The 21,909-nt window shown below is 41.2% G+C and overlaps 1 protein-coding gene and 1 pseudogene across 1 annotated transcript in view; one reads left to right on the top strand and one right to left on the bottom strand.

Moving 5' to 3' along the window:
- Positions 1 to 20,352, bottom strand: part of LOC129681233 (zinc finger protein 431-like) — a 37,226-nt gene extending 16,874 nt beyond the window's left edge. The window contains exons 1-2 of the mRNA XM_055613138.1: positions 20,255 to 20,352; positions 18,917 to 19,080 (exon numbers count right to left, since the gene is read on the bottom strand). Of these exons, the coding sequence (XP_055469113.1) occupies positions 18,917 to 18,964 (48 nt within the window). The 5' untranslated portion in view covers positions 18,965 to 19,080; positions 20,255 to 20,352. The remainder of the gene's footprint in view (positions 1 to 18,916; positions 19,081 to 20,254) is intronic.
- The window catches only part of LOC129681240 (zinc finger protein 394-like), a 3,018-nt pseudogene continuing 1,216 nt past the window's right edge, over positions 20,108 to 21,909 (top strand).

The raw sequence follows: 21,909 nt of genomic DNA, 5'->3' as shown, positions 1-21,909 counted from the left end.
TCAAAAAATAAGGAATTAGTTTATTTTAAAAGTTGTGCCACCACAATATAAATGCAATAATCATGAGAATTCAGATACTTCCTTAAAACTAATACAAAGTACATGAAAAATTACTGAGAAGACTGTTGGGATCCACAGCAATTCTGTCATTTTATGAGAGCGCCATGCAATGTAGGCACACATAAACATGGATACAATGAGAATGTGTGAAAACATGGTTTATTTTGTTGTTTTTGGTAATGAGAGGGTGTGGGTATTATCTGCAAATGCATCAGATTACATACACTAAATACTTGCAGTTTTACATGAACTATAACAACACAACTTAATGTTACCTAATTTTAGTTCATATTTGTGGGAAATCCCAAATGCTTCTATCAAGAGATTATTTTGTATGCTAATACACGATCCCATATCACATTCAAATTTATTGTTCAATTCTGGACCATTTTTATTTTCACTTTGTCTTCTCAAATTATACTTGGTGGGATAGCTTTCATGACCATAATAATGAATTTTGTGTCAGTAAACTCTATTTTGAAGTCTTCTTTCAATTTTATATCCTAACTACAGTTTGCTAAACAAATGGTCATGTAGGATATCATTTACCTTTTTATACTAAACAACACCAATGGAATGATGTATTTAAAAAAAAAAAAAAACTAAGATGTTGGCTATTTTCTATTTCAACATGAATGCAACAGAATCCAAAGAAAATTTCTATGAATTTCTAAGAGGAAAGCTGATTCCAAAGCTATGTGCAATGAAAAACAAGACAGAATTCCAAATAGGATTATGAAATAAGAGAACACACATGGGCAGCTGTGACCTCAGAATGTATCTCAGAGCTACAACTATCAAGAATGTGTAAAACAGTTGTGACGAAATTGGGAGATGAAGAGAAAAAGCCAAAATCATAAGCCTAAAAAGATATTCATATTTTCCTCAAAATACCCAAGTAAACTCTGCCAGGAAAAATGTGTACTTGACCAAGGTTACCTATAGTTAGTTGTATATAGAAATTAAATAAACAGACTTCAAAATTCTTACAAAAGCAACTCAAACTGACTTCTGAAGTGTAATTCTGACCCACCAGCTACTGTATATCACCTTCCAAAAGGAGAGACCATATGCTCTATGCTCTGGAGCTCTCTGTGGAAAAAATTGATCAAAAAGTGAGCTATGTTTCTACAGCCCCTAAAGCTTTCTTGTGGTTTCAGGCAAATCCAGCCCTACTACTGAAAGCCACACACTAACCAATGTATTGAGTGTTTTCCTGTTTGCTTACTTCCACATGGATTGTGCCACAAGTTGTGGATACTGCTTTATCTACTTACCCAACCCCATGCACACCTTAAAAACCTCTGCATCTCAGAAATCCCTTTTGTGTCCTGAAATTAGATTTTCCTGAATCACATCACTGTGGTTGAAAGTTTCGCAGATAAAGTTTCCAAACAAAAATGGCTGAAGAATGTACATCGACCCCTTTCTACCAGCTTCAAAACTATTTATAAAAATTGCCACACAAACCTGAATGTGGAATGCAAGGTTCAGAACTTCTAGAGAGCAGACCATCAGTTTTCTAATCTGTCTTCCCACCACACACCAAAAGCAATGTGCATATGGACACTGGACAGTGATATTTTAAGCATCACAGCTTTAAACTGCCAGGGCTACAGAGGAATTCTACCAGCCTACCACCAACCACCCTTATGGAATCCACACTCAAGGGAGAATTAGCAATCAAGGACTGTTCCCCAAGTCAGTACATAGATCAACAGAACGACAGTTGACCCTCTGAGCACCAACATATCAGACTCTGAGATATTAGCAGACCTGTTCTTCCTGGTTTTGGGAGAGTGATCCACATACTCAGCATTGCATGCTTTGTGGTACCCCTCACAGTTCTCTTCAGATGCATCAGAGAAGAATCCTGGAAAGAAACTATGAGCTACCTCCCATTGGTGCTACTGACTGGCAGGTCTGCCCAGAGTCCCTCATTTCCTTTGACCACCCAGCTGTGCTTAAGGACACTAGCAGCTACTTTACTGGGGGATCAGATCAAATGACTCAGGCAGCTGAGACCTTCCCAGCTGGGCCCATACCTTAGGCACACACAGAGCCCTACTCTAAGAAATCTGTATTTTAGTACGTTCTAGTCTCCAAGACACAAGGAGACAGTTCCTCTTCTACATCACAGTCAATGTTCAGTGCAACAATCTCTACCTCATAGCTGAGAAGTCCTGAAGCCAAACCAAAGTCAAACAGTAACAACAATTACAGCAAAAAGTAACCATGAATTTGAAAGTGAGGAGTGGTAAATGGGAAATGTATGAAAAAAAGAAATAGAAAGGAAAGGACATAGATGATTGTAGGTATGAGAGGGTAGAAAGTTCATTATACATAAAAGGGACAGAATAGCCAGAGGCAGGGACATCAGGGAGAGTCTAGATGGTACATGACTGTGAGCCTTATAAGGAAAGGGAGGAGGGGACAGGGGAAAGCCAGACCAAGAGGCCAGGATAGTAAATGATAGATGAAAAAGACCAGATAACCAAAATGGCCTGTTAGGCTTGGCCACACCAGTTTGTCCAGATCTGTGTTTGTTGAACCAATGTAACTACAGAAATTTGGTTTCTAGAAATGAGTTTAGTTCCTCTTCCAGAATCTTGATTGACTTGGTCTGTGAACTCCAACTATTGCTAGTTTATACTTTTCCTAACCATCTAAAATTGAATAACTGACACTTCCTGTCCAAGCAGGAAAGCTCTCAACATCCTAATTCTCCATCCCTTTCTGTGCTTTGAATGACATCAACTTCAAAGTTGGTCAGTGAACCCAATTCATACACAGATCCCTCTTTGCTTGTAATTGCCCACCCTACGAAAGCCAGGGATGTTTGAGGAACCTCATTCACTGTTCTCTTTTCACTGACCAGGTTAAGGTCCAGCCTGAAATGAGTGGCAAGACACTGAAACACAGAGGCAGGATTAGGTGTTCAAAGAAAGTCTTAAATACACAGCATGAAGAAAGGCTGAATTTTGGGAGACAATACTCTAAACAGAAACTAATAAGAAATCCCTTTTGAAATAGGAAATAAACTCTTCTTAAAAAAATATTTAATTTTATTTTCTGTACATTAGTGTGAATGTGTCAGATCCATTGGAACTGGCATTACAGACAGTTGTGATCTGCCACGTGGGTGCTGAGAATTGAATCCGGATCCTTCTGAAGAGGAAACAGTGCTCTTAACCAGTGCTTCATCTCTCCAGTCCCAGAAATGAAATTCTTAATGTCTGGGAAATGTTGGAGAAGAGAAAGAAATAAGAGATCAGAGCAGTGATGCATAAAGAAAATAAAACTTAGTAAATAATACCAACAATTGACATTTTTAGAAAGATAAATATAATTGAAAAAATACATAGGTATACTGACTTTGAACAAATGCAAGCCCTGCTCTGGTAGAGCTAATGACATTAATCAGACACTGTTTGACCTTGATTCTACCTGCAGTGTTAGCTGCTGATTGGTAACCTGACATATAAAGCTACTGCAAATAGCTGAGTCTCAAATTTCTGAGCAGCCATAGCCCTGTCTAGGAAGACTATAAATGAATGCATAGGATAGACCTACTTGGCAATTCAATATTCACTAGCTCCATCTAACTGAACACTCACCAATCTGGTTTCACTCACATGAAATAGTTAATACATGCTAGAAATTGAAAAATAACCAACCCTGTGGGAATCATGTCCTCCTTCATAGGGTGACTCCTGCAGCTGACTGCCTTAAACTTTATTCTTTGATTTAGCTACTGCCTACCCTGTTTCACCCAGCAATTGTACATAATAAATTGTTCTTCCTGTTCTGAACAGAAGGCAGAAACCATGCTCCACACGTAAATCCTTTCACTGTATCTGCAATGGACAGTATTACACTCCCAAATATGTTCCTGGCTTTTGAGAAGGAACTCTATTTTATTCTCCATACATGGATAACTTAGTGAAAGCTCTCAAGGCCTAGGCCTCAGTCTTTTACTGGCTATGCCAAGAATATTAATGGATTTGAGAAAGAACTATGCCATTCCCCTTATTCATAGGCTTCATGGAATGCCTTCATTATTCAGGTCAGCCATGAATACAAGTTTTGTTTTGTTTTTCCTTTTCAAAGTGTTGTCAACTAGTATAGACTTGCCCCTGTGGAAAAAACTATTCTTTCTCAAAAAGAAAACTGGACCTTTAAGTAAATGAATTTTAATTCAGAACATGGCTGCTCTGGCAAGAAATCACATCCAAAGGCTTTCTAGGTCTATATGATCTGGTTGGAATACAGACACACCTTTAAACCCAGGAGAAAGAGATAAGCAGTCTTTGTGGTCAAAACCAGCCAGGTATAGAGCAAGCTTCAGGAAAAGAAAAACTTAGGTCTGGGTGTGGTGGTACACACCTTTAATCCTAGCCCTCAGGAAACAGAGAGACGCAGATGTTTGAGTTCTAGACATTTCTGCTCAGGCTGTTCAGCTGAGTCAATGAGTTGAGAGGGAATGCAGTCAAGTTGAGTTTTCAGAATTCAGAAAAAGTTTTACTGGGAGCCTTTTACAGATACAAGTTGAAGAGAGAAACTAGACACAGGTGAAGACAGACAAAGCCAGAGAATGAGAAGCATCCAGAAGATCATAACATATTGCCAAAGTCAGTATGAGGCCAAGCGGAGCAATTCAGTCATAAACTATGAAAAGCTAGATTGATTCAGTCACCTTGGAGGGGAATATGAGCCAGAACAACTGAGTTGAACAGGCCAGCAAGAGTTCAGAAAGAACTAGAAAGGGTGAGCTTATTCAGCACTAAGTCTCAGAGGATGAAATCATTCTAGGCCTAGATTAGATTGTATGGAGGCTAGAAGCTTGCTACACTAGGCCTAGGTTAGCAGATGAAGGCACTAGGCTCCTGAAGGACAATTACATCAGGGGAATAAAAGATACTTTAACACCTTTATGTCACCACAGGCTGTAATGTTGGTAGTGACCCTATAAGACCGCCTTGAGCACCTTGGTAGAGCCCTGTTCTTTGATATGAGGATCTGCCTAGTAGGTGGTTGTAAATCACAGTTGTCTCTCTCTCATTTGCTAGGGTTGGAGCCAAAATTTCTGGACAGGCCCGGCCAACATGTGTATGCTAGCATGCTAATCTCCAAAAGGCCTGGTTAGCATACTATTTACCTGTGGGGTGATTTAGAGGCAGTCCTCCCTCGGCTAAATTCTATTTAGTGTCACCTACTATTTCCCAAGCATTGGAAATCCTTTACATCATCAATTCTACTCTTCCTCATTACAGCTTAATACTGGAGTGCTACCCAACACATGAGATGCCATTTACAACCCCCACAAAACTACCTCCAAATGGATCTCACACCTAAAGGTTAAATGCTAAGAGCAGAACTTGTAGAAGACGCAAGAGAAACTGGAACACCGAAGACAAACTAAAGTACTCCGAGTTTGGCATCCCCCCACAAGGATGATTCTGCACACCTCTGCTGCAAATGCTCTGGGCGGATGCAGTCTCCGCACTAAAGTGACTCAGATGCCACTGCTAGGTACAGCGAGAGCCCAGGACCACAAGGTCCCTCCCCAGTGGCCACCAACCAGATATTCCCAGAAGAGACCCCGCATACCAGCTCCCACCGCTCAGCTGCCTTCTCCTCCCTGAACTCACCATGTTGCGACTTTGTAGCTTGCCTAAGTTCCCCTCAAGCACCCAAGCAACAGCGGAGGTTGCTCGCGTGTTTCACCTGGAACCATGAGAGCCTGTTCAGCAGTGGGACCTGAACCAGCAGAAAGGCATCCGGAAGGACACGCCCCCGTTCTTGACTGGCAGGTCGGGCCAGAGGCCCTGATTTGACAGAGAGTCTTGAGTGACAGGAGCCCCTCCCTTAGGGTTAGGGTATCTCCCTTAGGTTAGAGTGTGCGGAAGGGACACAGCCCTTTAATCCCTGACCCTGGCTTCCAGGCCAGGACCATGCCTTCTCCGGATCTGCAGAGGTTCGCATTTCAGCAGTGCTAGTGCCTATCTTCCCGTAGCCTAAGTCTGCCTGCACACCCAGCCTCGGGACCGCCCAGCCCTCCCACTCTGGCTGCTCAGCCACTTGCTGCTCCCCTCTGTGGGAAGGGGCCCTAGGCTCCCCACCTCAAGAACTCAGGGCATGCCTGAGCTCTCCCACAGCACTCAGTAGGCAGTTCTGCTTCTTCCTCCTGGTGGATCAGCCTTCCACAGCCCATTACTCAACTGCAGTGGAGTTACCCATCCGTTCCACAAATGGAAGGGGTCCTAGAATATTAACAAGTAAGGAGAATTTTTTTTAATTATTCATACATTTTATAATTAAAGAACAAAATACAAATTAAGCTGACTTCTCTATTAAATTAGCATGGTGTTTAAATGCTTTAGCAGTAATATGCATATATGTCTATAATATAAAATATAAAAGGTAGGAATCACATACTCCAAGAAGCCCATTCCTGTGAGATGATTAACATGTCTAGAGAACATATTTAGTACAATCAAACAATACTGACAAAATGATTGCAGGATTCTTAACTTAGGCTAAATCATATTCATCTTTGGAGGAATGTCAAGTTATTTACAAGTTATTTATAGTTATTTACAAGTATTTCAGAGGAGTTTGTTAGATTTTATAAATGACTCTCACAGGAGTTATATAGTCTTCTGAAAGAACAATATGCATTGTATTTTGTAATAAATGCAAAAATGCACTCTTGGCAAAAAGTATAAAAGCTACTAACAGAATTTTGATTGGGACTGTGTGTTCCTTATACATCTCATTTCTCAATATTACGATTTTCTTTTAATTTTATTTTTATATTAATTAAAGTTTATTCACTTTGTATCCCAGCTGTAGCTCCCTTCCTCATTCCCTCCCAATCTCACCCATGCTCCCTCATTTCCATCCATGCCCCTCTATGTCTTTTTTGAGACTGATACTCCAACCAAGGACCATGCATGGAGATAACTTAGAACCCCTGCACAGATTTAGCCCATGACAACTAAGTATACAAGTGGGTTTCCTAGTAAGGCGAACAGGGTCTCTCTCTGACATGAACTCAGTGGCTGGCTCTTTGATCACCTACCCCTAAGGGGCGAGCAGCCTGACCAGGCTACAGAGGAAAACAATGCAGCCAGTCCTGATGAGACCTGATAGGCTAGGGTCAGATGAAAGGAGAGGAGGATCTCCCTATTAGAAAAATTTCAAGAAACAAGATTTTTGTTTTGTGGCTTCATGCATGGTTCAGATAATTGCACCTACATTTCACTGGGTACCTGTGAAAACCTTGGGAGAAAGGCAGTTAACAGATGACAAACTCTGTGGAACACTGTTTTTAGCAGCCACATCTTCCCAAATGGGAAGGTAAACAAAACAAAAACAAAATAAAACAAAACATCTATATTAGTAAAGATTCCCTAGATGAACAGAACTGATAGAATGAATGCACATATGTAGAAAGTGGGTTTATTAGAATGGCTCCCACGCTGTGTTCCAACTATTCCAACAATGACTGTCTATCAATGGAAAGTTGAAGAATCCATGCTGAAGGATTATTTGATTATACTGTGAACCCTGAGATGTTGTCCTGAAAAAATCTGTCTCTAGTTGTGGTATGGCTCAGCGCAAGCCCACACCTTTAATCCATGAAAGTTCTATTAAAACAGGCTTAAATAAACTCAACAATAGGTCAAGAGGCCAAGGGTGTGTAGGAAGATAGGCTGGGTGATTTCTATGCCTTTCTGAGCTAGTAAATTTTCACCCAGGCATCTGACTCCAGCATCTTTATTGGTGACATCAAATGTTTTGGATTTTACTTAAAAACAAAACAAATCAAAAAGCCAGTAATGGTTCAGCCAGTGTGGCTGGATGTCTCAGCTGGTCTTCAGTATATACCAGACTTCTTAAGAAGTAGGCTTTAATGCCAGTTTTAATAAAATTAGCTTGCCAGCCAGAGGTAGGGCCAGCAGACAAAGAGAAAGAGCTACCATCTCCAATATCATGTGTTACCATCAGAGACTGTGGCCAAGATTAAAGGTGGATTTTATCACATTAAAAATCTAGATTGAAGAAAGGGTTTTTCCACTTTCCCAACAGTTTGGGTTTTAGTTAATTCCAGACATATAGTCAATTTGGCTGCCTAGAATAGCCATCATAACAGAAGAGAAAACAGAAGAGCTGAGAAAGATTTTTTTTTTTCCTGTCGCAGGAAAGGAGATCATGGGAGTCTTTTCCAAAGCATGATTTTCTTCAATAAAGGAAGCTTTGGGGTTTTACTTGGGGAATCTGGATAAGTTCAAATATAGGTTTGCCTACTTTAAAGCATGCTAAGTTAAATCCTTTTCTTAACATGGTAATAGTGTATAAGTAGAGATATTTAAATGCTCTTAGCTCAAAGTCATGCAGAAACATATGTAAATTATAAAAGTAATGAACAGAAATGCCTCTGTAATGTTCATCTTGTACCACAAGGTCTTAGATGAAAATAAGGAACACTAAAAATCATTTGCATGCAGCCTGTACTTTCAATCATGTTGTATGATTTCACAGATATAAGTATCAAGGCCATTTTCTCATACATACAAAGATAAGAGAATACAAATTCAGCAAATGTCAAGGAAATCACCTATCAGCACCATGGACACTATTCTTAGAGGAACAGCTTTGTTGAGCTAGTCTAACTTCACAATGAGCCTGTTTTTGCCTATGAGATGGTTGATTCAGAGGAATGCTGCAGCTACTTTCTACAGGAGCAGAAAGAGTTCATTTTAAGTAGCCCTGGCTGCTGTCTGTCTCACTGCTGTGATACCTCTGTAGAGATTACTATAATTTTAAGCTTTATTTTTATTTCATATGCATGGCTGTTTGCCTCCATGTGTCTATGTTCAGTAACAACAGAAGCTAGAAGATTGCAGGAGATGCCATAACTGGAATTAGAGCAAATGGTTAGCTACCATGTGGTTTCTGGAGACGGAAACTGTATCTTCTGTACCAATATCCATTGTTCTTAACTGCTAAACTATCTCCCTAGCCACATTTTAATTTAAAATGTATTTTTATACATTTTAAATTAAAGTATATTACATTGCTTTCCCCATTTTTGTCCTGTTCTTTTTTTATTTTTATTTTTATTTCATTTCATTATTTTTCCCCAAAGACTCCTGCCTGACCCTCCCCAGGCACGACCCCGTGACCTGGTTCGTTTACACACACATCCACCCCAGACGGTGACCAGCTCGACCCTGTCCACTCCGTCCTCCTGAGGAGATTAGGATTGAGGGAGGTGACAGGAAATGGCTCTGCCAGATGCCCCTGCTGTAGTCATGACTATGACAAGGTATTTCTTTGTAGCTGTTTCTGGCTGTAGGTTCCCACCCAGCCCTAGGAAGGACCCACCACAGCAGGTCCTGCTGTTTAGTCACTTCCTCCACCAGGTTGGGGGAAGCAACTGCACACTCACCATATTGCTACTTTGGACCTGGCCTGAAATCCCGTCACAGCACACAGCAGCTGTGCTCAGACCACATCACACCAACCCTAACCTCTTCTCAGCTACAGAACTGCAGCAAGGTGGTAGGAAGAACCTGACTCTTCCTTTGACTGAAGGGAAGGAGGGTTCTGATTGGACAGTGAGTTTTGAGGGACATGAGCACCTCCCTTAGGGTTACAATGTACTGAAATGAAAAAGTACAGTGATTCCTGGCCCAGGCTTCCATTTCAGACTTTTTCCATATCTGCAGAGATTTGTATTTCATCATTATTTGTGCCCGTCATCCCCTAGCCTACCTTTTGTCTTCCAGCACACAGTAGGCACTTTCCCTCTTCCTTTTGGAATCAAGAGAGATAGCTGTACAGTCCATTATTCAACCTGCAGGGAGTAAACAAACTTTCCCACAGGTGAAGGGGTGCCAAGAATATTAAGAATTGAGAGATTTTAAAAAATGAAGAGAGATATTTGTTCTGTGTTTTCATGCTGGGGTTAAGTAAAATGCAGCTATTTTTCAATGCTAAAACCAATGATGTAGAAACAAAGGCAACAATACAAAGAATCATTGTAACTAAGAGCTGTTTGTTTTTTATTTTGTTTTTTGAGAAAAATCAACAAGATAGACAAACTTCTAGCCATAAGAAAAAGATAGACAGACAGTATCCAAATAACCAAAATCAGAAATGAAAAGGGGGATATAACAATAGACCCTGGAAATCCAAATAATTGTTAGGTCTTATTTCAAAAGACTATATTCAACAAAATTGAAAAATCTGAAGGAAATTGACATTTTTTTCTGATAAATGTCACTTATCAAAGTTATCAGGGAAGCAAGTCAAACAGTCTTATCATCCCAAAGAAAATAGAATCAGTCATCAGAAGTCTTTCAACCAAGAAAAAAAGAAAACAAAAAACCTAGAGCCAGATGGTTTTATCGTGAAATTCTACTAGATTTTCAAAGAGCTCATCTCATATCAATACTTCTGAAATGAATTACACACACACACACAAAGGAAGAGTGAAAACACTCATTCTGTGAAGCCACAGTCACACTGATACCTAAACCGCACAAAGACCCAACAACAAAACAAAATTTTAGACCCATTTTCTTTATGGATATTGATGCAACAAAATACTCAATGAGATACTGGAAAACCGAGTCCAAGAAATCATCAAATACACCATTCACCATGATCAAGTAGGCTTCCTCCCAGGGGTGCAGGGATGGTTCAGCATACTTAACTCCATCACTGTGTTACACCATTTAAACAAAGAAAAATATCACATGGTCATCTCATTAGATGCAGAGAAATCCTTTGATAAAACCTAGTGTCACTTCATGATAAAATCACGGAGAGATCAAGGATACAAGGCCCACACCTAAATATAATAAAGGTAATATACAAAAAGGTGACAACCAAAATCAAATGATATAGGGAGTAATGCCACTAAAATCGAGGATAAAACAAGGCTGCCCACTGAAAGACCCCTGCCTCACCCTAAGTTAAACATAGCTAACGCCATTTTGTGGGACACCACTGTTTTGTAAAACTCTGAAGGCTAAATGAAAAACTGGAAAATTACTAAGAAACCCAGCTGTGTCATCCACTTGGGATATCTGCGGTCAGGCTGCCCCAGTTGAGCTAAAAACAGTTTGTGTTAATCACCCTCATGGATATCTGTGAGACTGTTCCAGTTAAGATAAGGGTCCTAAGGAAAACAACAGGTGGCGGGCCACGTCAGGGGGTCATCATGACTGTTTCGACCACCCAGTTCCTGGAATCTTGGTGTCTCTGCCAAACTTTGACGCAAACCGTGGTCTCATGTAAACGTACCAATCAGCCCCCTGTAACCATGCCTCTCGCTTCTGTACCAGCGCTTCTGCTCTAAAACCCTATAAAAACCCCAGCTTCCCACCTAGGGGGCGCGCAAAGTCCTCCGAATGACTCTGCTGCCCCGGGTACCCGTGTATCAAAATAAAAGCCTCTTGCTGTTTGCATCCGAATGGCGTCGATGTTCCTTGGGAGGGGGTCTCTCAGACGAAAGATACCCAGCCGGGGATCTTTCACCCACTCCATATCTCGTCAATGTAGTACTGGAAGTTCTAGCTAGAGCAATTAGAAAACTAAATGAGATCAAGGAATGGAGACAGAAATTGAGGTACATTTATACAACTGAATACTACTCAGCAATTAAAAAGGAAATCATGTAATTTACAGGAAAATTGTGGGAACTGGAAAAAATCATCCTGAGTGAGGCAACCCTGAAGGAGAAAGACATACATAATATACACTCACTTATAAGTGATTATTAGCTATATAATATAGGATAAACAAATTAAAATCTATAGCCCTAAAGAAGCTAGGAAAGAGGCTGAAACTTCACTCAGAAGGGAAAACTGGATAGACATTGGAAGTAGGAGAAGATAAGGAACAAGACAGGAGCCTGCCACAGCGGGCCTCTGAAAGACTCTACCCATCAGGGTATTGAACAGATGCCTAGAATCATAGCCACAATTTTGTAGAGTGCAGGAAACCTTATGGAAGAAGAGGGAGATAGAAAGACTAGAAGGAGACAGGGACTCCACAAGGAGACCAACAGAGCAAATAAACCTGAGTCCAGGGCATCTGCAGAGACTGATAATCCAGCCAAGGGCCCTGCATGGCGACAACCTATCCCCTAGATAGGCTGCTCAGTTTCCAAATAAGTTCCGCAGTAAGGGGAGCAAGGGCTATATCTGATATGGAATCAGTGGCTGGTTCTGTGGTCATCTCCCCCTGGGTGGAGTGGTGCAGCCCTGGCATCCCTCAGAGCAAGATGAGGTACCCAGCCCTGATAGGCTTTAGTCAAATAGACGAGGAGGAGATCCTCCCCTATTAGAGACTAGGTAAGGGGCATAGGGGGAGAAGAGGGAAAATGGGACTGGGAGGAGACAAGGAAGGAGGCTACAGACAAGATATAAAGTGAATAAATTGTAATTTAAAAAAAGAAAAATAGATCTGCCATAGCATTCTTCATATTGTACTACAATACAATTTCTTTTTGAGAAAAAAAGAACTTACTAACATCAACCAAGGTGTATAAATTGCTAAGGTTATGAAAGTCTATTGATAACAGAAAAGGTCTTAGAGATGAATATTTGAATTCCTTCCCTCCTTCCTTCCTTTCTTTCACTTTTTCTTTCCTCCTTTAGTGATTTTTCTTGTGTTGTTTTAAATATCTGAGTAGTATTCCATGTGTAAATGCAAAACAATTTCTTTATCCTTTCTTCCATTGAAGGACATCTGTGTTGTTTCCATATTCTGGCAATTACAAATAAATATTAAATGATGGAGAAACACTTAAAGAAATACTCAACATCCTTTGTCATCAGGGAAATGCAAATCAGAACAACTCTTAAGATTCCAGCTTACACCCATTTGAACGGCGAAGATCAAAAATTCAAGTGACAACACACACTGGAGAGGATGTGGAAAAAGGAAAACCCTTCTCATTTTTGCTGGAGAGTGCAAACTTGTACAACCACTTTGGAAATCAATCTATCACTTTTTCAAAAAATAGAAAATGACCCTACCTCAAGACCCATTTATTCCACTTCTGGGCATATATCTAAAAGGTGCTCAACCATACAAGAAGGACATTTGCTTAACCATGTATATTTCCTCTTTCAAATCGCTTATAAACTTCTACATCCTATTGCTCACACAACAATTACCTTCTCACTGTAGAAATTGTTCCTTTTTACATTTCTGGTTTTTGCAGTTACTGCAGGATATGGACTCACTCCTGAATACATATCTACTCAAATTTGAAGCTATAAACTTTAAAGAGAGATGGAATATGCGAAGTTTTACCACTCTGTGTCTGGATTACAAAGACAACATTTTTTGTAGGTCCATTTACCTGAATATTTTAATTTTTTAAAGTACTGAATAGTAATTCACTTAAAAATCATGAATTTAATGAGCTAATATTTAGTTCAATTTTGAGATTATAATAAAATTACCATATTTTACTTCCTCCAACTATTCCAAAACTCCCCTCCGACCTATCAAATTCAATGTCTTCTCAAGACATTGTCTCCTGTGCCAATGAGTTCAAGGCTCTTCCCCACTTTTACTTCTACCTTTTGTTAGTGTGTCTGGTTTTATTTTAAGGTCTGTGATCCGCTTGGACTTTAGTTTTGTGCAGGGTGATAAATACGGAACTATTTGCATTTTTCTACATGTAGACATCCAAATAGTCCAATACCATTTTTTGAACATGCTGTTCTTTTTTCCATTGTATGGTTTTGACTTTTTGGTCAAAAATCAAGTATCAATAGTTGTGGGGATTTATTACTGGGTCTTCTATTCAATTCCATTGATCTACCAGTCAGCTTCTATGCCAGTACCATGGACTTCTTATTATTTTTGTTCTGTAGTACAGCTTGAGATCTGGGATAGAAATACCTCCAAACAATCTATTGTTACACAGGATTGTTTTAGCAGTTCTGTTTTTCTTTGTTTCTTTTTCCATATGAAGTTGAGAATAGTCCTTTCAAGATCTATAAAGAATTGTGTTGGCATTTTGATGGGAATTGCATTGAATCTGTAGATTACTTTTGTTAGGGTAGCAATTTTACTCCTGGGCATATATCCAAACGATGCCCCACCATTCAACAAGGACATTTGCCTTACTATGTTCATAACAGATTTATTTATCATATCCAGAATCTGGAAACAATCTAGATGTCCCTGAAGTAAAGAATGGATACAGAAAGTGTGGTGCATTTACATGATGGAATATTACTCAGCAATTAAAAAAACAAAGAAATCATGAAATTTTCAGGCAAATGGCAGAAACTAGAAAAGATCATCCTGAGTGTGGCAACCGAGAAGCAGAAAGACACACATGGTTTTATATATATATATATATATATATATATATATATATATATATATATATTCACTTATAAGTGGATGTTACACATATAATATAGGAAAATATACTAAAGTAGCTAAACAACAAGGAGGACCCTAGGGAAGAGGCTGAAACCACACTCAGAAGGGAAAACAGGATAGACATTGAAAGTGGGAGAAGACAAGGAAAAGAACAGGAGCCTTCCACAGGAGTCCTCTGAAAGACTCTACCCACAAGGGTTTTGACAGAGATCCTGAGACTCATACCAAAACTTTGGGCAGAGGGCAGGAATCATTATGGAAGATGAGATAGATAGAAAGACCTGAAAGGGACAGGATCTCCACAAAGAGACCAACAAAGCCAAAAAACCTGGGCCTAGAGGTGTTTTTTGAGACTGATATTCCACCTAAGGACCATGAATAGAGATAACATAGGACCTCTGCTCAGATAAAGTGACAGGAGCCAAGGCTATTTACTGAAGACAAAGTCAATTAATGAGCCAAAGCTATCTAGTGGAGACAAAGCTGTTTACTGAAGCCAAAGCCAAGTAGTGAGCAAAGGTCATTTAGTGGAGACCTAAAGCTATTTAGTGAAAGAGTTACCTAAGACCATAAATCATGGGTGATAGATTGTGAGGACATCTGTCTGTTAGTTTTAGAGCATCCGTGAGCTATCTTAAGAAAACATCCTTGTGGTACCTTGCAGGTGCAATATTTAAGCCATGAAAGCACGCATCCTACACCCTGCAGCAGTAATTTAGCCTTCCCCCTCTTCTGTCTTCTCCCTATATAAGTTGGGTAAAAATTTCTAATAAATGAGGCTTTGATCAGACAAACAGATTTGGCCTCATTCCTGTGTCTCTTGTTCCTCCCCTCCCCCATTCCTTCCACCCTCATTTCTTTACGAACCCCGTTGAAGTCCCTCGGGTCAGGACAAGGAGCCAGAGGGCAGCAAATGAGAGGGAAGAGAGGTGTGAGAGGAAAGCTAGGAGAAAGAAGCAGGAGAGAGAGATCTTGGAACTACGTGAAGATGGACTGGATATAATATTTCACAAAAAGCAAGTATAATGTGGGGAATCTAAATGTTAGGAAACTATGAGGGTTTGGAGGTTTAGGATGCAGTAATTATTTCCCAGCATTGTGTTCTAGGTTAACTAAATAAGCCCAGTCTGTGTGTGGTGATTTGGGTATACAGCTGTTTAGGATTAACAGCAAGCTTTACCAGAAGGTATATAAATAGTAAATATTAAACAACACCTAAAACATGATAGCTTGAATATGATAGTATATTCCTTTACTTATTTTTCTTTATTGCCTAAACTAACACTTTGAGCACAATATTGAAAAGGAGTGGGAGTGGTGAACATAGATGAAAAGCTTCTGACCTAAGTAAACTAGCCTAAACCTTTTCTCCATTAGTGATGATTTTGGATGCAGGTTTCTCACCTATAGCTTTATTGTGTTGAGAGGTGTTGCCAATAGCCTTACAACTATTGAAACTTTTATGATAAAGGCTTTTGGATTTTTTCAAAGATTTTTTTTGTTGTTGAAGCTATTAAGATGTTCATGTGATTTTTGTTTATACATCATTCATCATTTATGTGGTTTTTATATTTATTGACTTATGTTGTGCAATATTAGGTATAAGCAATTTGGTCATAGTGGAAATCAGAAATGAAAAATCAGAATTGAAAGGGGAGACCTAACAACAGACACTGAGGAAATGCAAACAATCATTAGGTCTTACTACAAAAGCCTATATGGCATAAAATATGAAAATCTAAATGAAATGGACAATTTTCTTGATAGATTCCATCTTCCAAAATTAAATCAAGATCAGATAAATAGATTGAATATTACTATATCTCCCAAGGAAATAGAATCAGTCATCATAAATCTCCCTTCCCAAATAAGAAAGCCCAGGGCCAGATGGTTTCAGCTCAGAATTCTACCAAACCTTCAAAGACCTAACTCCAATTCTCTTCAAACTATTCCACAAAATAGATACAAAAGGAACATTACCAAACTCATTCTAGCAAGCTACAGTCACCTTGATATCTAAAACCCACAAAGACCCAACAACAACAAAAAAAAGAGAACTTCAGACCCATCTCTTTTATGAACATGCAAAAATACTCAATAAAATACTTGCAAACCAAATCCAAGAACACATTAAACATATCATCCATCATGTCCACGCTAGAGCAGTAAGACAACTAAAGGAGATCAAGGGGATACAAATCAGAAAGGAAGAATTCAAAGTATCACTATTCACAGATGATATGATAGTATACATGAATAGACCCACAAATTCTACCAGAGCTCTCCTATATCTGATAAACACCTTCAGCGAAATTGCTGGATATAAAATTAACTCAAACAATTCTGAAGTCTTCCCGTATACAAAAGACAAGTGAGCTGAGAAAGAAATTGGGGCAACAACAACCTTCCAATATTCACAAATAATATAAAGTACATTGGTTTAACTCTTACCAAGAAAGGGAAAGATCGTATGAAAAAAAAACTTCAAGTCTCTGAAGAAAGAAATTGAAGAAGATATGAGAAGATGGAGAAATTTTCCATGCTTATGGATCAGTAAGAATAACAGCAAAAATGGTCATCCTACCAAAAGAAATCTAGAGATTAATGCAATTCCCATCAAAATATCAACACTATTCCTTACAGACCTTGAAAGAACAATTCTCAACATCATATTAAAAAAAAAAACAGAATAGTTAAAACAACCCAGTATGATAAAGAACTGCTGAAGTTATCTCCATCCCTGATCTAAAGCTATACTATAGAGCAAGAGTAATAATAACGGCATAGTACTGGCAGAGAAAAAGACTTGTGGATCAATGGAATTGAATCAGATACCCAGAAATAAACCCACACACCTACAGACAGGCAGAACTAAGGCCAGAAATTTATACACTGAACCCCCATGGTGTGTCCTTCTCCCCAAGCTACTTAAGACCTCCATCCTCCAGTACTACAGCACAGAATCTCCACTTGCCCTCTCAATAGACTACCATAACAGTGTTCTGTCTGAGAGAAAAATCCTGCTTTTGGAAATGCCTGTCTGCTCTTTTAATTCCATGTCAACTGCATCAATCCTGATCTAACAGACACTACAACATGCACTGAGGAAAGCAGCGAATCATTGGTTCATATTTTAAAAGTCTTCATTCAACTAAGCATTTAAATACAAAAAAATAAATGGGTAGACTTCTAGATGTATAAAATCTAACAACATTAAATCAAGATGAAATAAATTAAAACAGAAACATAACAACCAAGATAGAAATGGTAATTTAAAAATCTCAAAAAAAAAAAAAAAAAGAGAAAAGGCTAGGTCTAGAGATTCAGCATGAATTCTACAAGAGTCGCAAATAACTCACTACAATACTCCTCAAAGTATTCCACATAAGGGAAAAGGAAGAAACACTTCCATATTTTTGTTAAGACACCAGCAGTATTGTCTTGATTACAAAAAAATCAACTTCTGAAAATTAATAACACAACCTAATATTGTGTTAATTAATTAATAACTCATGTTATAAAGAACTTCTATACAGGTACCCAGTTATCCGTACAAGAGACATACTCACTTACCTAATACATTATGACTGGAAGCCATGATTACAGACTATGTTAATATTAATGTGAAATATTACTGATTCCCATAATACTAAATTATATAGTATACAAACATTCACATTTTATCTTTTATTTACCTATCGACTGAATGAAAAGTTCAATTGACTTGTTCAACAATCATCTTGATATCCTATTTGAAGTTAATCTCCAAGTCTTATAAGTGTAAGTGAGTCCTATATTATACCTTGTGGGTTTAAAACCCACACATTACACTCATCACTAACACATTGAGATATGGCCCAGGCTCATGAGCACTGTCTATGTTCTAAAATTTATTAATGGGACCATGATTTTCATTTCACATTCATCTTACCTTATTAATACTAAATCATCTGCGAAAGCAATTACTTTTCTGTTACTGCTGACTCGAGGACAGGCTATTTATTGTCCACAAAAGGATCTTTTTATGGTCTTTTGTCATAAATACAGATTGTATTTTAGGTGAAATGGTTGCTTGGATATGATGCCCTAGTATATATCTTATGGCATTGGACATATTCCTTGAAATGAAAAAAAAATTTGGTTCTTGACTTGATATATTTTTACAGTATGTTCAATTGTATCTTACAGAACTTCATCTCACACTAGGAAAACATTTGTTGAAAGACATTCAAATTTAATGTCTTCAAATAAGTGCTTTCAGTACCCAAATCATGTGAGATATATACACATACACTTTGATAGAACCTTTTTCCATTTTAACTTATACTTGCAACTATAAGATGAAAATGTTTTACTGGTTTGATGACAGTGAATTACTTTCCAATAATATAAGATCCTGGTGCTTCCCTTGCTTATGAGTGAGGCTTACCTGGCATGGAAGAAGCCAGTCCATGTTTCTGTCTTCTTTAGGTCCCATTTCAATTTTGCTCAACAGCGTTTTATGGAGGGCATGGGACACTGCATACACTGCATTCCGTATAGAATAGGTGGGCTCAGAAACTGTCACCACATCATTTTCTTCTGGTTTAATCTCTATAGAAAGTGGGTATGGGTCATGATTTTCACATAGCAAAGCAGGAGGTGAGCAATCAAACCTGTCAATCCAGAATTTATGGAAGTAAAAATCTCCTGGGTACTGAGAGGTTGTAGAAGACTAGAGATAGTTCATTAAGCCAGGGATAGCTCTTGTTTTCGAATATGAGAAGCTTCCTCTGAAAAAGTTCATCAAGTCATTCCTACTTGATAGGGGCTCAAAATAAAATGTGTTGGTTTGCCATGCTCTCCACCTTCCTTCTGGTTGAAAATAATTTATTTAACATGTGGAAAAACTTCAGTTACTTATGACTACAGAATACCTGCACATTTACCTGTGTACGTTGGTTCAAATTCAGCAAATCAACACCAAATATTACCCAAGTTTCAATTAGCTGGCTGTTTTTCTGCAAAGCCACACAGATTTCTTTCTTTCCTTCTTTCCTTCCTTCCTTTTCTTTCTTTCTTCTCTCTCTCTTTCCTTCCTTCCCTCTTCTTCCTCCTCCATCTCTTACTTTTTTTCTTTGCCCATATGTATATACTTTTAGAACAGCAGAGGTGGCCAGATCCTTCTGTACTGAGTCCCCAGCACCCTAACAACTAAGCCCAGTGCACCTTACCTACTCAACCCCCAGGCCCCTAAAAATTATTTATAGGATCCTCCCTGCTCGTGCCCCCAGGCCAGCAGAGGGCGCCGAACAACCAATACAAAGTCGTGCACAGCCTCACCCCGGGCGGGGTGCACCCATCTCCCCCAGGAAGCACGCAGGCCTGGAGGGAGCTGAGGACTGTGCGTCTCCTCATCCCGCCATCCCCCTGCCTGCGGTTCTGCCCCACGCACGAGCCGCTCAGGGACTCCAGGCGTATGGATGGAAGTCCAGGAGTGGACAGAGGAGGGAGGCGGGGAACCCCCAAATCCCTCCTACTCCCCTTCCTCTCCCCGCCACGTGTGAGCAGGACTATGAATTCATAACTGCTTGGGATAAGAAGATTGCTGACCTGGGAAAACCGTTCCGGGTTGCAGCACGACTCTAGCGGAAGTCCCGCCCCTTACGGCTTCGCTTCCAGATCCGCCCCGCAGAGAGCAGAGAATTGCGGGCTCGGAGGCACTGAGATCGCCCTGCCATCTCTCTGGCCTCCGCCAGGTGGCTGTAAACACAAACCCTCTACTCACAGACGGACGTTCATCCCTTCGTTTCTAACTTCGGAGCTCTTGCTGGTCACGTAAGTCCCAAAGGTCCAAAGATGCTTCGCGGCAAAGACCAGCCGGCGCGAGAACTACAGATGTGGTTTCAGAGCAAGGACGTCTGGAATTGTAAGAACTACAAAAATGGCGTCAAGGGGGCGCGATGCATCATGGGATTGCTCCTAGTCTCTAGTCTGCGTCCCTCCCTGTCTGCTGGCTGTACCGTGGATGCTGAGTCGCCTACAAATCCCAGAATCTCCTGCGAGTTGTTTCCAGCATCATAAACGCTGGGAGGTGGAGGTGCCACTTAGTCCTCCAGGGCTCATGGAGAGACCCAAGACGGGCGCAGCCTCTCTATCTCTCCTCTCATAGTCGGCTTGGGTTGATGACGCACTTCCGGCCTGGTTTGTTTTTCTACCGCTGGAGCGCTGCCCGGGGTCGTGAACTGTGGTAGTGGCGTTTTGTGGGGGGGGATAAGGTGGCCGCGCGCCCCGCTTTCCGGGAATCTCATCGGGGTCTCGGGGCCCCGGAAGCTGCGATGGTGGCGGCTTGCGCGGTGGTGCTGGCGTTGAAAGCAGGAGCGGAGGAGGAAGAGAAGGACCCCGGGGACTGGTGGGACCCCGACACCTCCCGGAGGCGCTTCCGGCGGCTGAGCTGCGGGGTCATGTCCGGCTCCTGAGGAGGTGAGCCGCCAGCGGGAGCTGTGCAGCCGCTGGCTGCGGCCCGATCGGCGCTCCAAGGAGCAGATGCTGGATCTGCTGGTCCTCGAACAGTTCCTCAGAATCCTCTCTCGCCGCCTGCGGGACCCCGTGCGCCACCGGCGCCCCGAGAGCGGGGAGGAGGCGGCGGCCTGGGCGCGCACCCTGCACCCGGCCTCCCCGCAGGTGAGGACTCCCCCCCCCAAACCCCGAGACCTCAGGCGAATGAGTCTTCCCGCCGCCGTGTCAAGGGCTCCGAGAGGGAAGGGCGTATTTGGGGGCGTCAGGGTTGAACAGAAGCCACAGTCTAGGGCCAGGAAGGTGCAGCAGGGGTGGGGCTCGTCCCCTTGTTTCCCAGTTAGCAGCGAGGAGGACGTGGACGCTGGCACTCCCCTTGTCTCCCTTCCGCCCATGCAGCCCAGTCAAAGCTGCCAGGAAATGCTGGCTAGCTCAGGCTAGTCCCGAAGCCGCGTTTCAGGGGTTCCTGAGTCCAGTCGAGGTGACATGGAACGCTGTTACTCTGTCACTCGTCTCACCAGCTACTTGCTCTCAGCAGGGACAGCGAGCACTAACTGAGGTCTTGCACACCTCCAGGGCACCCCGACTTTCAAGGCCAAGGCTGGATCACTGACCCGGGGAGAGTGGCAGCAGCTGGCCGCGGCCCCCCAGGATGGCTTGTGTGAAGAGAGCACGGAGAACTATGGGAGCACGACCATGCCAGGTGAGTGAGGCTCCTCTTTGTTGCCCTGTGGTCAGCATGGCTCTAGTGAGTCAGGGTCTCCTCCCGGATGCTGTGATGAAGCGTTCTTCCCAGAATGCCCCAGTTCCCACCCCACCCCCCCCACTTCCCTTTCGCTGAGCACCCAGGAGAACATTTCTTATAGATCAACACCGCCCTACCCCCCCCCCCCCCCCCCCCCCCCCCCCCCCCCCCCCCCCCCCCCC

This window comes from Psammomys obesus, unplaced genomic scaffold (genome assembly GCF_907164565.1).
Source record: "Psammomys obesus unplaced genomic scaffold, mPsaObe1.curated_primary_1811, whole genome shotgun sequence".
NCBI lineage: Eukaryota > Metazoa > Chordata > Mammalia > Rodentia > Muridae > Psammomys > Psammomys obesus.
The sequence above is the reverse complement of the archived record's forward strand: the minus strand, read 5'-3'. Positions and strand labels throughout refer to the sequence as shown.